At 32.0% G+C, this 13,287-nt stretch overlaps 1 protein-coding gene across 4 annotated transcripts in view; it reads left to right on the top strand.

The window, feature by feature from the left end:
- The window catches only part of Kap3 (kinesin associated protein 3), a 37,997-nt gene that overhangs the window by 4,390 nt on the left and 20,320 nt on the right, over positions 1-13,287 (top strand). Inside the window, exon 1 of one of the 4 annotated variants that reach the window (XM_070109450.1) lies at positions 11,021-11,281. The exons of the other annotated variants lie outside the window; for them this stretch is intronic. Within the exon in view, the coding sequence (XP_069965551.1) occupies positions 11,255-11,281 (27 nt within the window). The 5' untranslated portion in view covers positions 11,021-11,254. Of the gene's footprint in view, positions 1-11,020; positions 11,282-13,287 lie in introns of those variants that run through there. 4 annotated transcript variants of the gene reach the window in all.

The following is a 13,287-nucleotide window of genomic DNA, read 5'->3' as shown; positions in this document are numbered from 1 at the left end:
TCTGAAATTCATTTGTGTATTTCGAATTTCCAAGAATGTAAATAAACGTACATATGTATACATATGTATTTGAGGAAAATGTTTATACGTATAAATCATTAAACCTGAAGTCACACTTACTCTACGCTATCGATTTTTCACTCATTCAATCCTTTCACTGGTTTTCCTCCATTCAACACAACAGCATTAAAACTCTGCCGCCCCGTGGCTCGGAAAGGACAACTTTGTATTGCATTTTAACCTCACTATTCGCCTTGCCACCTTTTGGAATTGCTTCTAAGAATGCACACACACCTAAAGCTTTCAGTGGGGATGGTGCCGGTGGCGCTATTGTGGGTGGTGGCGGTGGCAGTTGAGATAGCAATATGATGGCAGTGCGCCAACTAACTGAAACAATTAACATAAATGCATATTTGTAAAAGTAAACGTGTGTGTGTGTATATGTATAATAACAATGAAGGCAGTAATAACAATCTTTATGTTTCAGCGTGTCTTAAGCCAGAACTTTGACGCTTTAGTTTATTACTACATATGTTCGACCTACGGAACAACGCACGGTGGGTTACCATTATACTTTTTTTTTTGTGGAGAGATTTATTTAATAAGAAAAGATTAATAAAAATGATAAACCTTTTTAAAACACATTTTTTAAACAAAAAATTTAGTTTCCGAAAAAGGTGCTTATAAAGCAGAAACCGTAAAGAATTTGAAAAACCCAAAAAAAAAATTTTTTTATCGACCGCCATTATTTACGATTTTAAGTTTTTGTTCACAAATAATGATTTTTTTTTATTAACCATATAATAGAATTAATTAAATCGGTGAAAAATATCATAGAAATCCGAAAAAAAAGATCATGGAAATGATGTTTCGACGATCTGGAAAAAGGATTATCCATTTTTTTGTATGTCGATTCCAAAATTCTAATAGTAATTAAGTAATAAATGTTTAGTTGTCGTACTAACATTAAATTAGTCATGTCTGGCGGACCTCAACATTTTCTTTGTAACGTTTCACTGCTCATTTGATTCGAGCTCCATCTCTTTTTACAGATTTGATTTTTACAATAATAAATCATGACTCTCTGATAAATTCGATTATTTTAAGAGCTTTAAAATTATACATATATCCTTAAAGTACCAAATAAAACATTTAGAAAGTGCCACCCAACGAGGTTAGCAATAGCTTATGTACATATATGTATATAGGTGTGTGTACATCCATGCTAACTCTAAGATTAGAGACCATTCCGAAAGTCTTTACACAGTCTTCTTTATAAGCTATCCTAACCAGTACACCATGTCGTATAAAACATTAGTCAGCTCCCAAGAAACCGTTGTTTAGATCGCAATTAAAGCCAATAATCAAAACTCATTCGGCAGACTTGTTTAAGTACTATTTAAACAAATTGTAATCATTATTAGCTAAATTTTCGTTTATGTGATTATTTATGGTAAGTTGCTTATTTGAAGTTTTGCTCAAGCAACTACCATTGGTATACTAGAACTACCTAAAACAAAGTTCTGCCAGCAATGACGCACTGTACAACATTGCCACTCCACTGCCATAGTCACCATAGTGGGAAAAGCACTTGAATTGGTCTTGGCTTATGTTATGGTTATACAAAGTAAGTTCTTTTTTTTCTTTGCTGAAACAAATACAATAAATCAGGCTAAGTGTAAAAGTGCAAAGTGCTGCTTGCTAGCGCTCCGAACACACATACAAACATCTATGTGTATGTATACACGTATGTATGTATATAAATTTATACATAGATGTGCGTCTAAGCACTTGTAAATACTTTTAGGCCCATCGATAAATACACCTACTATTTATTTATATTTGTAGCATACATATGTACATATATATGAATATACTATACTTGCACTGTATATATATACTTGTATATGTATGCAACTAGAGGCAGATATTTAACAATTCAACCATCAAACTTGGTTACATATCATAGTTGGCAACTTCTGTTGTTGTGGATTGTCGTTTCGTCATCATGGCAACACGCTTCGGCTAAAATAGCAAAAGAGCAACCATAATAGATGGCTTGCTGACTTTGACGGTGGCTAAAACTAAACTGAAAATCAAAATGAAACAAAACCAACCCAAGACAAATAAATAAATAAGTAAATAAATGAAATCAAACAAAAGTGAAAAATTAAGCAAAAAAGTTGATTGCATTCGTTACCACAATTGGATGAAACATTCGCAACCACTTCATTATTTCAGTTTCAATTGTTGATCAAACACACGCACATGCGCATATGCGCTCACAAATGTACACCAGCAAGCATATGGCACACAAAGCGCGCACTTAAAATTTTGCAAGCTACGCAAGTTGGTGGCCGGTCAGCTAATGAACGCATAAAAATCGTCTTATTCGTTATTGTAATTATTATACTTTTGTATATATTCTTCAATAATATTTCTTGGTTTACTCTTTTTTTTGTTGAAATACAATTACAATTGGCTGTTGCCACATGAATCAACTCGAAAAGTGCGATTTTGCACCACTGTGCAACCAGCCACACTGCCAAGCAATCTTACACTTGTGTGCCTGCTTTGGACTTATTTTCACTTCAATTAAATTATTAATTTTTCACATTTATTTAATTCTTACATTGTTCGCACACTTGAATAATTAAAATTAAGACACAATTTGTGTTGCATTTGTTGTTTTGTGCTAATATACCATTTATTCCGGCTTCTCTTATTTCACTTATTATGTGAGTCACGTTTTGCGCTTCGCTATAAATTTTCGCGTCATAAAAGTCATAACTCATGCGACGTCATCGCAGTCGTCATCCCCAGTTCCCAAATGGCGGGTGCCCACACCACTGTTATCGCTATTGTGATATCTTTCTTTCTTAGCATTTGGTTTTGATAATCTTTTTCCATTTATGCCACACAATCATAATACTCGCAATAAAACGAAAATAAAGGCAATATTTAAATAACAATTGACACATTAATTTCTTTCTCAAAAATATGGCGACATCGACGTGTATTCAAATTGATATTTAAAGTTCAACAACTTATCTAAGCCGTCGTACCATGTGTTAAAAAAATAATAAATAGTGCACTTTCTGTAGAGTCATAAGTAAGCTCAAGCCATCAGCCAACCAGGCGCATGTTTTTTACAGTTACTTTTTCGTTTTTGCCAATTTTTTAACATTCCGGTTGTTTATTCACACTTGTCACTTTGTTTCTTTATTTGGCCAAATCGCTAACACATTGATATTAATTATTGCTGTTGTTTTAATTGTTTGTATTTATGAGTTTTTTTTTAAGCATTATGAACTATTTTAGGCACATGGTCTGTCAAAATAAAACAGTTCCCACAGTCATGTTGGCTTATCATAAAAATTTTTATAAGCAAAAATATTATATAAGAGTGATTCCGTTTCTTATATTTCATTTTAATTAGTAGGAAAATACATATTAACTGAAGAACTCTTTATAAAAAATTAAAACTTCATAATAAGCTTTGACCTTATGTATTGAAAAATAACGGTACTATACCTATCATCAGAGAAAGAATAATTTCAGAATGTAAATCAATGAAATGTTCTCCACGGGGGCTAAACTAACACATACAACAATAGCCAGTTGTCTTGAAAAAAATCCGATAACAACTTATCCCCACTTTATGATTTCATCACTGCCAGAAAAGTATTGAGCGCAATGAACTGGAAACGAAAAAATTATTATTTTTTTCGTTCAATGCCCGAAAAGCTGTCTAGATTTCTAAAAATATGTTTTAGGACAACTCATAAACTTGACTAAAGCCCTATGTACACCCATTTAGCTTCGCAACCTTGCTCAGCAAGCTTGTCGGTTATACAAACTCAATTTAGTTTTACACTGAACACCTCAGAAAGAATAGAAGGAAAAAATGAGGTCACACGAACTGACGTAAAGCTCTAATCACCCTTTAGGTAGCATAGAATTTTTAAATTTTAGTAAAAACTTCATACACTTTGTTCCAGTTAAAATATTTGACCACTCAGTTAAGAAATTAGTACACATTAAGTATTCATAGACATGCTCATATTTCAAATAATAGAAAATTTCAAGGAAAATATGATTAAATAGCTTTTTAATTCCCCTCAATTTCGTTTTTCCCTTGTGACCTCGTTCACACTTCCGCCATAAAAAAGCACTAGCATCGCGCTGTTGTTATCCCATGCAGCCATTTTCCATTTGACGCCGCACCCTGTAATGGTGTAAATTTAATTACACCATAGTAACCAATGAAGTCCACTATAGCACACACATAAACGCACACAAAAGTCTGGGTACAAGTTCACTTCAACTCCCACCATTCAATGCATATCGACGCTTATTATAGGGACTTTCAGTTGGGTCAGCGCAAATATATATTTACATATATACAAACATACATACGCACAGGCCCATCTGTAAGTGGCAATTTTAATGCATTTGCGTGTCAAAGAGAAATTCAATAAAATATTTACATACATGTGGAAATGAAAAAGGTCACCTAAAAACGGACCTTGCATACAAAGTTTACAGTTTGCCTCTAAGAAAGCAGGACATGCCATTTTAAGCTGTGTGCTAGCGCTAGAAAAACTCTCTCACGCTAATCGATATTAAAATGATGACATTCAAATACTTTGTGTGCGTTTTCAGCATTTTTAACATATTATGTTCATTTTAGCGTCATAACAAATGTTTTCTAACACGGTGTTTAACGTTTAAGTGCGAATTTTAAGCTACGACCTTTCGAAAGTGAAGTTTTGTTTGTTTTCATTATTCTTAGACGAAGAGTCAATGTCGTTGGTTAAACGTGTAGTGCAATGGCAGCGTGAAACGTCAATATATTCTTCTGTTTTATGTTAATAAGAAAACATATTTACGAATAATTGAAATGTTAAATCGAACTTCGCTAAGAAATACGAAAATATCGGTGGGTGTGCGTATTTGTTTTTCCATTTGATAGACATTTATTTTTACGTAAATATTTACTCTTTAAACTTTATTAAATATTTGCGTAGTTTATTGATTTTAGAGTACTCATACAAATATGGATGTGTATACAGTGAATTATATAAGTATTGATGGCTAACCGTGGTATTGCCGCAAAATACTTTAAACTTAAGCATTAAGTATGGTTTTAAACGAAACATGCTACAGTGATAAAAACCGTAAAAGCTCGACTACATCTATTATATTATGTTATTATTTTATATCTCATTACATACTGTATATATATATATATCAAGTATTTAATGGTAATGTGCGGTGAGCGTGTTTGTAACAAATAAGCTTCTTATACGAATAAAGTAAATCAATCGTCTCGAACATAGCCAATTTCTGAGATTACTCACAGGCGCACCATAAAAATTATAGAAAAGATTGATCAAGCGTCTAGCATTTAGCTGTCCTTCGATTCGACAGGCGTTGGAGAGCTGCGAATCGAACAAATGATACCAGTTTTATCGTTTACAATATGTAATAAAACTGGTCGAAAATATGTATAAGGAAATTTGGTAGCCTTGAAGCAAACTTTAATAAGCTGTGCCCTTACTCTCTTGCATCGAATTCAACTCTATAACTTTATTACTGTTCTCACATGTAAATTTTTTGACAAGCGAGCAAGGTTCAAAAATAGCGAGCAGAAAAATAGTGAATCGAAAACAGCAAATATTTCATATTTAAGCGCTAAAAATTGCCACTAGAGGCGCACCGCACCATATTCATGAACTGTTAAAAACAGTAACGTGATAATAAATGGTCGATGAGTTAAACGAATTGACTTTGATGGATCTGAAGGTACGTAGGCCTTTGTGGATGATTAGAAGCATGTTTATACCAACAACGCAATTCGGCAGAAATTGTCAAGATAATGTCGAGAAATATTATTTTTTGTTTCTAAAAATACGCCAAGCTACGAAACTAGAGTCAGAAATATATACTTCCTCAACTCACGAAAATAAGAATATAATAATAGAATGACAAAATTAGCCACTTTAATAGCAGTGGTAATTGAAAAAAATTATTTATTTACCAAATTACCCTTGAAACTGTTTATATTATAATATATATGTATATAAGAATTTGTAATAGCTATTGTCGTATATATTATATAGGGTATATTTATGCATATACAAGCAAAGTAAAACATTAGCTTAATTCATAATACTCGTAGTATGTATTAGGCGAATAGCTAAGTGCTAAATAAATATTGAGACTTGGCGTAAATTAACACATCGTAATAAAAGTCAATAATTTTAAACATGAATGACTCTAACATACGTACTCGTATTTACATATGAGTATTGAATATACACAAATTTATACATCTGGTTGTAATTTCTCAAGCCAATGGACATACATAAGTACACAGCGTTGTAGAAATTACTCACTGCAGCTTTGTATTTTGTGGAGGTCTTGGCGGATCACACCCCTCACTGCAGTAACAAATTAACGCTTTTTAACAAAAATTTAAACGAACAAAAATATACCGAAAACGGCTTGGCGCATTCGTGCCTTTTGTTTTCCACTCAATAGCGCATAATTTAAACTGTGCAAAAAATACATACATACATATGTACATACGTATACTAGTATATGAAGGTATGTCATGTAGGCATGTAGCCGATGTTTGGAGGTATGAATGAAAAGCGAATTTTCAAATAATGGCGTTAATTAATTAACAAATATTGAAAAAGACTCGACAACACGACAGCTTTACGTTACTGACAAATTACAAGCATACGCCCTACATAAGGTTTTCTACTAAATACATATACGACTCGTGTTTACAAACACTCTGTAGGCGCATACCACTTATTTTTCCATAAACCGTAGAGTTATTATATAGTATATTGTGTGCAGTACCTGCTTCTAAGTCAAATTTATCAACTTTTTGAAAATTTTTTAATTTTCGTTGACAAGATCCAGGTATATATTCCGTCAAATTCAGTACAGTCCAATATTTTTCAAAAATTATCGACATGTCAATTAATATAGAAGCAATCCTCTTGTAAGCGAGCAGCAAAAAAATACTCGGTAAACTAACAAACTGTTGATAAATATATGCTTATATATCATATTAAATGGCAACACTGCTTTGTAAAATGCTGAAACATGCAAAAAATTTAGCTACAAATTAATATATCCATAAATATATATTTGCACCTTAATATACACCGACTCAGGGACTCTATGCCCAATTATGGCCTTTCGAGGAAATCCACAAAATATTTCATTTTTCTTATTCTCTTTTACAACTTTTACTTTTGATATTGAACAGTATTTAAATTAGCTGATCACGCTTTGTGAAATCTGTTTCCTTGCTTTATCTTTTTTTTTTTTTTTGTCTATATGGGAGCGTATATTACAATATGATACGTGTATGTATGCCCTGCAGAAAAATAGCTAGTTGTAACTACCTTAAAACTGGTCACAATATCAACCAACTAGTCAACGAAATGTAAACTTTCAAATTGTGGTCAGCTATTGCTCATTGCTGGTCTCATTCTAGTAAAAAATAACCAAAATATTTACGCTCCGGATATAAACTTAAAATTTATCTGATAGATCTAGACAGCTTAAAAATATCATTAAACTGAAAGAGATACATTATTTCATTCTCACTTTTTCTGTATTTGCATATTTCTCTAACAAACTTCCGGATTACATCAAAACAAACGATATGGTCATTTTCTATAGCTAGTTTCTGAAATCGATTGAAGAATATCTAACACTCTTGCATTGAACTTTCAGATATAGAAATTGTCTCAGTATTTTATTTATTGATACTTTTTGGCTTCACTTCTTCGAAATTTTAGGTTATAGAACGTTGTAATTTGACCAGCCACTTCCGCATGAGCAACTATCTTAAGAAGTAATGAGCAATCATGAGCTTTTTGAGTTTATTCGAAATTCCTTTCGATAAGGTTAATGAAAAAGCAAAGAAAGTGAATTAAGGACCGCTTCGAAGTACCAAGATTTTACTACTACCAGTGAATAAGTTAATCATTCCAGGGGAAAATATTTCAAAATATGTTCGAAACTACTAAAAATTTCAGAATCGTGATTAATCGATGTAAATTTCTGATCTCATTGTTAAGCGCTAAAATCTTAAACTCTCATGTACAATTATTCGGTGTGCACTGAAAGTGAAGTTTAGCGTACTCTGACTTCAAGAGCATGAGTAATTTTGTCGATAGTATTCTTAGCAATAATGCTTGGCGTCGAGTCATCTGTAGTTAAAGCAATTTGTCTGTCAAACTAAGTTCGACATCCTGTTCGGGAATTAATGCCACTAAAACATTAACAACACGCGAGTGTAAATAATTATCGTATTCAAATCCAACAAAAAATTTGTGATGATATGCAAAAATTAAGTAATTCTCAAATGATGATTAGAATGATGTAATATGTTGAACTGTGAAAAAAATAATAATAATAGAAAAAATAAAAATAGAAAAAAAAAATTAAATTAAAGTAATCATTGATATAAGTATGTTATTTGTGCAAAGTTCTTTTAACACGTAAAAATCTCGTCAACTCCGTGCTAATATCTGACAATCAAAATTAAAAATGAAGCACAGAGTTTCGATAGCTTCACATCAATGCTAACTTTGTTAGTAAAAAGTATTATTATGTAATGTCTTATTGTTTTATATAATATATTGTACAATGAGACTTTAAACGCTTGTTTTAAGAATTTCAATAGATTTACTAATTCTATAAGCAATCGCTGATTTTACGCTTTGTTTATGAAGAAAACAAACTAGGAAACAACCAATAAATCAATGCGATAATCATTATTGAAAACTCGTTCCATATTTGACTTTTAGCTGAGTAAGCCACAAATCGACTTAAAAAGGCATTATGGCTCGTGTCTGTATTTTTGTGTTTGGGTGTCTGGCCGAAAGGTCGCGTTGCCTTCAATAATCATAAAGTACACAAACGCTCACGTATAGGTACATATGTATGTAAAATATATTATTTTTTTATTAAAACACTTTTATCTGCACATTTTTGCTACACACGCATACATACATACATAGTTATTTAGATAAGGTTGTGTGTGAAGTCAGCATGCTTCGGTCACTCGTGGAGTTTTGTTTATATTTTGATTCGCCGTGATGATGTTTACTGATTGTTGTTTTTGTTATTGTAATGATCTTGAATAGATATTTAGTATTTACATGTTTGCTTTTTTGCTCGTTTTGCTGTATCTCGTGCGCTACTGCGCCTGCGTTTACGCTCACTGTTGCGGTTTGTCGTTAGTCTCGTTGTTGTTGTTGTTGTTGTCGATTTTATTGTTTATGTCACGGTGGTAATCATATATTTTTTTACTTACATAATTAAAAGCGCGCGCTCATGTGAATTTTGTTATTATTTCAAATTTGTAATTTTTTATTATTTTTCACTTTTTCAACAGCGAATGAATTATTTTCCACTCATTGCTCTTCCCATTGTCATTTGTGTTTAGTACCTGTATTAGAGGTGTTATACCGCTGCTTTAGGTAGTATTATGTAAATTAGCGTAAAAAAGTCAGATTTTAAATATTTATTATTTACAAATTTATGCATTAATTTTTTAATTCATATGTGCAATTAGACATATGTAAATAGGTGTAATAGGAAATTTTCATACAGGTGACAACTTTTTAACTCGATTTACCATTGAAACAGGAAAAAACGTCAATTTAGGCTACACTGAGGCTATTATACCCCTCATAGGTGCATATCTGATAGCATAAAAGGATATAAAATCTTGCTTAACCGACCGATCAGGTTTGTATGGTAGTACTATGCTATAGTACTAGGATTTGAACAATTTGTTCGAAGATTATAGAGCTGTGTTGGACAATAATCTATGCCGGATTTAGAAATATTGTCAAACAAAAAGGTTTTCCACACAAAAACTTGATTTTGATGGTTGAGATATAAGCTATAGTTGTCCGATATCGGTAATATACGCTATCTAAATCAGTTAAAAGTTGGGATTATGTTCTGAATTAGTTTCCTTTGCTTCATAGCCGAGAAATTGTTGTATAATTTACAACTTTTGGAACAGCAATCGATGTCGTATACTCCTTCAGTCGCCACTTTAAACAGTCATAGCAGAGTTATCGCATATGAGTAACTGCAAATTCGCTCGCAATTGAGAATCGTCTGCCCACCAAGTGCTTAACTGTTCAACATTACCCGTATGCCTACGAGGTAGGCTCACCACTTTTCAGCAACAACGAAATACAACAGCAAGAACATTAATTATAAGTAAATACGATATAAGTATAGTCACATATGCATACATATATGTGTATGTATGTTTGTTTTGCATATTTTACTTATTTTTGTAGACTTGAACTGCGCTCAGAATTAAGCGCTCCACGCTGCTCACAATCAGTAACGAATTGGCCACCGCCTAAGCTGTTTGACAGTTGTGTTGTCTACTTACTTACGGTTTTTTTTTTAACTTAAACACAAATACACGCGTACATACTTACGTGTTGCGAGTTTAATGCACAGTTAATTGAAGCATACTTCAGTGTCACACCAATTGTGTTTCAAGTACTGGTACAAGACAGAAATGTCCTACCGCTGCCAACTGCTGTGAACTTACAAGTCGAGATTTCGGCTTTGATCTTTGCGCTGAGCATTTATCAATGTACAAATGATGTGTTTTTAATCGCTCTGCTGTCATTCGAAAAAATAAAATAAATATCGGAATTTGGTGTTTTGTGGTTGCTGACACTTCTTGTTTATGTTTTGTTTGCGCTTTATATGTTTTAAAGTGTTTCTGCGTTAGCGTCAACATAACTATTGAAAAACTTTGTCGTACCGAAAATTTTAAATAAAGCATATGATGTCATATAAATAAATGTGTGCAATCATAATCACACTTAATTATTTTTTAAATTTTGTATATTCTTTATTGCTTTTAATAGCCGAAGTGGTGCTGGGGCATACCGATTAAATATTATAAAATTAAAATAAAATAATAATAATACTGTGCTGTGAAACTTAGTTTTTTTTTAATTTCTTATTAATTTTCTGCGCATTAGAACTGCATTTTGAAATATTATTTTATAAATCGAAGCATTATAAACTTTGTCAATTACTGATAAGCGGCTGGAATATCGCTGTCAAATCTTGCTTCGTCGGATTTTTGTGTTAATACATTTATATACAATATTTTAATTTATTGTGCAAATTGCATTAGCGCAGTATAAAATCCTATAAATTAATTTTAATTATGACTGCAGCAATGATTTCACTGCCGGTGAGTGCGCATTTGTTCACTATATTCACAGTATTTTAAAAATACAGGGTGTATGGGTAGGTTGTGCAGTATTTATGAAATCTGTAAACTTAATTATTTTAGGAGAGTTATGGCTATTAAATAAAAAGGGAAAATTTTATTTCTTAAATTGAGCGATCAATCAGCTAGTGAAAAAATATATATTTTTTTTAAATGTCCTTTTATAAAGTATTTCTTTATATTATTTTTAAGCCGTAAGAATATTTGAAACTTCATGTAGCGATTTGCACTACGACTTCAAAGCATCTAGTTTCGATTGCTGTTCCAACCAATAATGGTGTTTAATAACAACGGCCACTCGTCAGGCACAGGCAAACCCTTGAGAGTGTTTTTGGAAAAATAACATGAAAAATTCTGTTATAAACTCTATCAGATATTCGAAGGTGTCCCAGCTCTGATAAAATCAAAACAAATTTATATGTACAACAAATTGTACAAGAAACTCGACCAAGGGTCTAACTATAGGTTACGTCTCCAAGAGGAGGAACAGCTATCAAAAATGTATATACTAATACTATAGGGTTCTATTTATTTCAATAGATATCAAAGGTTCCTTCCTAAAGTTCTCCTTTCTGTGCACAGACTTAAATATTTGCCGATGTAAAAATGCAGGCATTCACCTTTTACGTATGAAATACAAGCACTTAGCTAACTGATATGCATTATCTGTGAGTGAGGTTATCTAATTTATCTAAAGAAGCCGTTGTCAATATTTGATTGATACTTTAAATCTTCGTAGATAAACGGAAAATTAACTTATCACTCGTAGTAGGGCATAAGGTGATCGCTCTTACAATACTTTTTTTCTTACCAATAAATATAATGGCATTGTATTTGCTGCGTAGTACAAATAGCGTAAACAAAGTTAAGTAAGTTTTCTTGTTTATTATATGTTACATACATATGTATGTATGCAGCAAATAAATTTGATATGTGTTTTTAACATTTAACCGCTATTACCTATCGCCAACAACGTAAGCTGGGCATTTAACCATGCTACCATAAAATTGCAATAAAAATATTTAAATACATGTTCGCAAACAGATAAATGATCGTTCATAACTACGAGTAGTTATGTGTATAAATATATTTATGCGCTTTTTGCTTTGAATTGCAATTCATCTTTAACCTTTTAAAATTTTATGTTTCAATCAATTATACGAAAACGATGATTGATTTAATTATCAGAAAAATTTTACCGTTATCTGTAATATAATTAATATATTTGCCGCATAAGTACTTACATATATAATATTAATAATTGAGAAAGTGCAATAACAACTCAATTATTATTTTAATTTTTATTCAATCAACGATATTTACGAGTATGTTGATTTAACTATGAAATTGTGTAAAAATTATTAATCGCATATGAATTTCATAATACATATGTAAAACTCAGAGAAAAGCTTAAACTAATATACTTTAAATTTGCACTTTTTGCTGTATAAACGATTGAATGACCATATTAACCTTATCATTCACAGTGCGATATTCAATTTTTTCGACACCTTATAGATATAAAAAGTTTGAGTTGGAAAAACTAGAATAGCCTTTGCACAATTGCGCTAGATCACATCCTCTCTTCCTATGGTCCGACCCTGTCGAAACAATTCGTTTTATAGTTCTAACGTTAGATGAGGACGTCTGATTCCCCTGTCTGTGCATAGTCGTGTGGAATTTCGCGCAATAACCAATTTCTCGATATATATCTATAACCTATCGAAAGGTAAATCGTAATGTAATATTTCTTAATTGGTTGGCAAATATATGTGCTGTTTTTATCGGCCTATCAGACAGACGATCCATTGGTATTTTCATGCTCTACTTTAATACAGTTATTTGGTTCATGGCACCAGAAAATAGCAAAATTGCACAAATAATCATGTCAATGCGAGCATTTACTAAATAAATACATTTTACACTTACACACATACATAACTACAAGCGCTTGCATTAAATTCATA

This window comes from Bactrocera oleae, chromosome 5 (genome assembly GCF_042242935.1).
Source record: "Bactrocera oleae isolate idBacOlea1 chromosome 5, idBacOlea1, whole genome shotgun sequence".
Lineage (NCBI taxonomy): Eukaryota > Metazoa > Arthropoda > Insecta > Diptera > Tephritidae > Bactrocera > Bactrocera oleae.
Note: the sequence above shows the minus strand (reverse complement) of the source record. Positions and strands in the feature narration are given on the sequence as shown.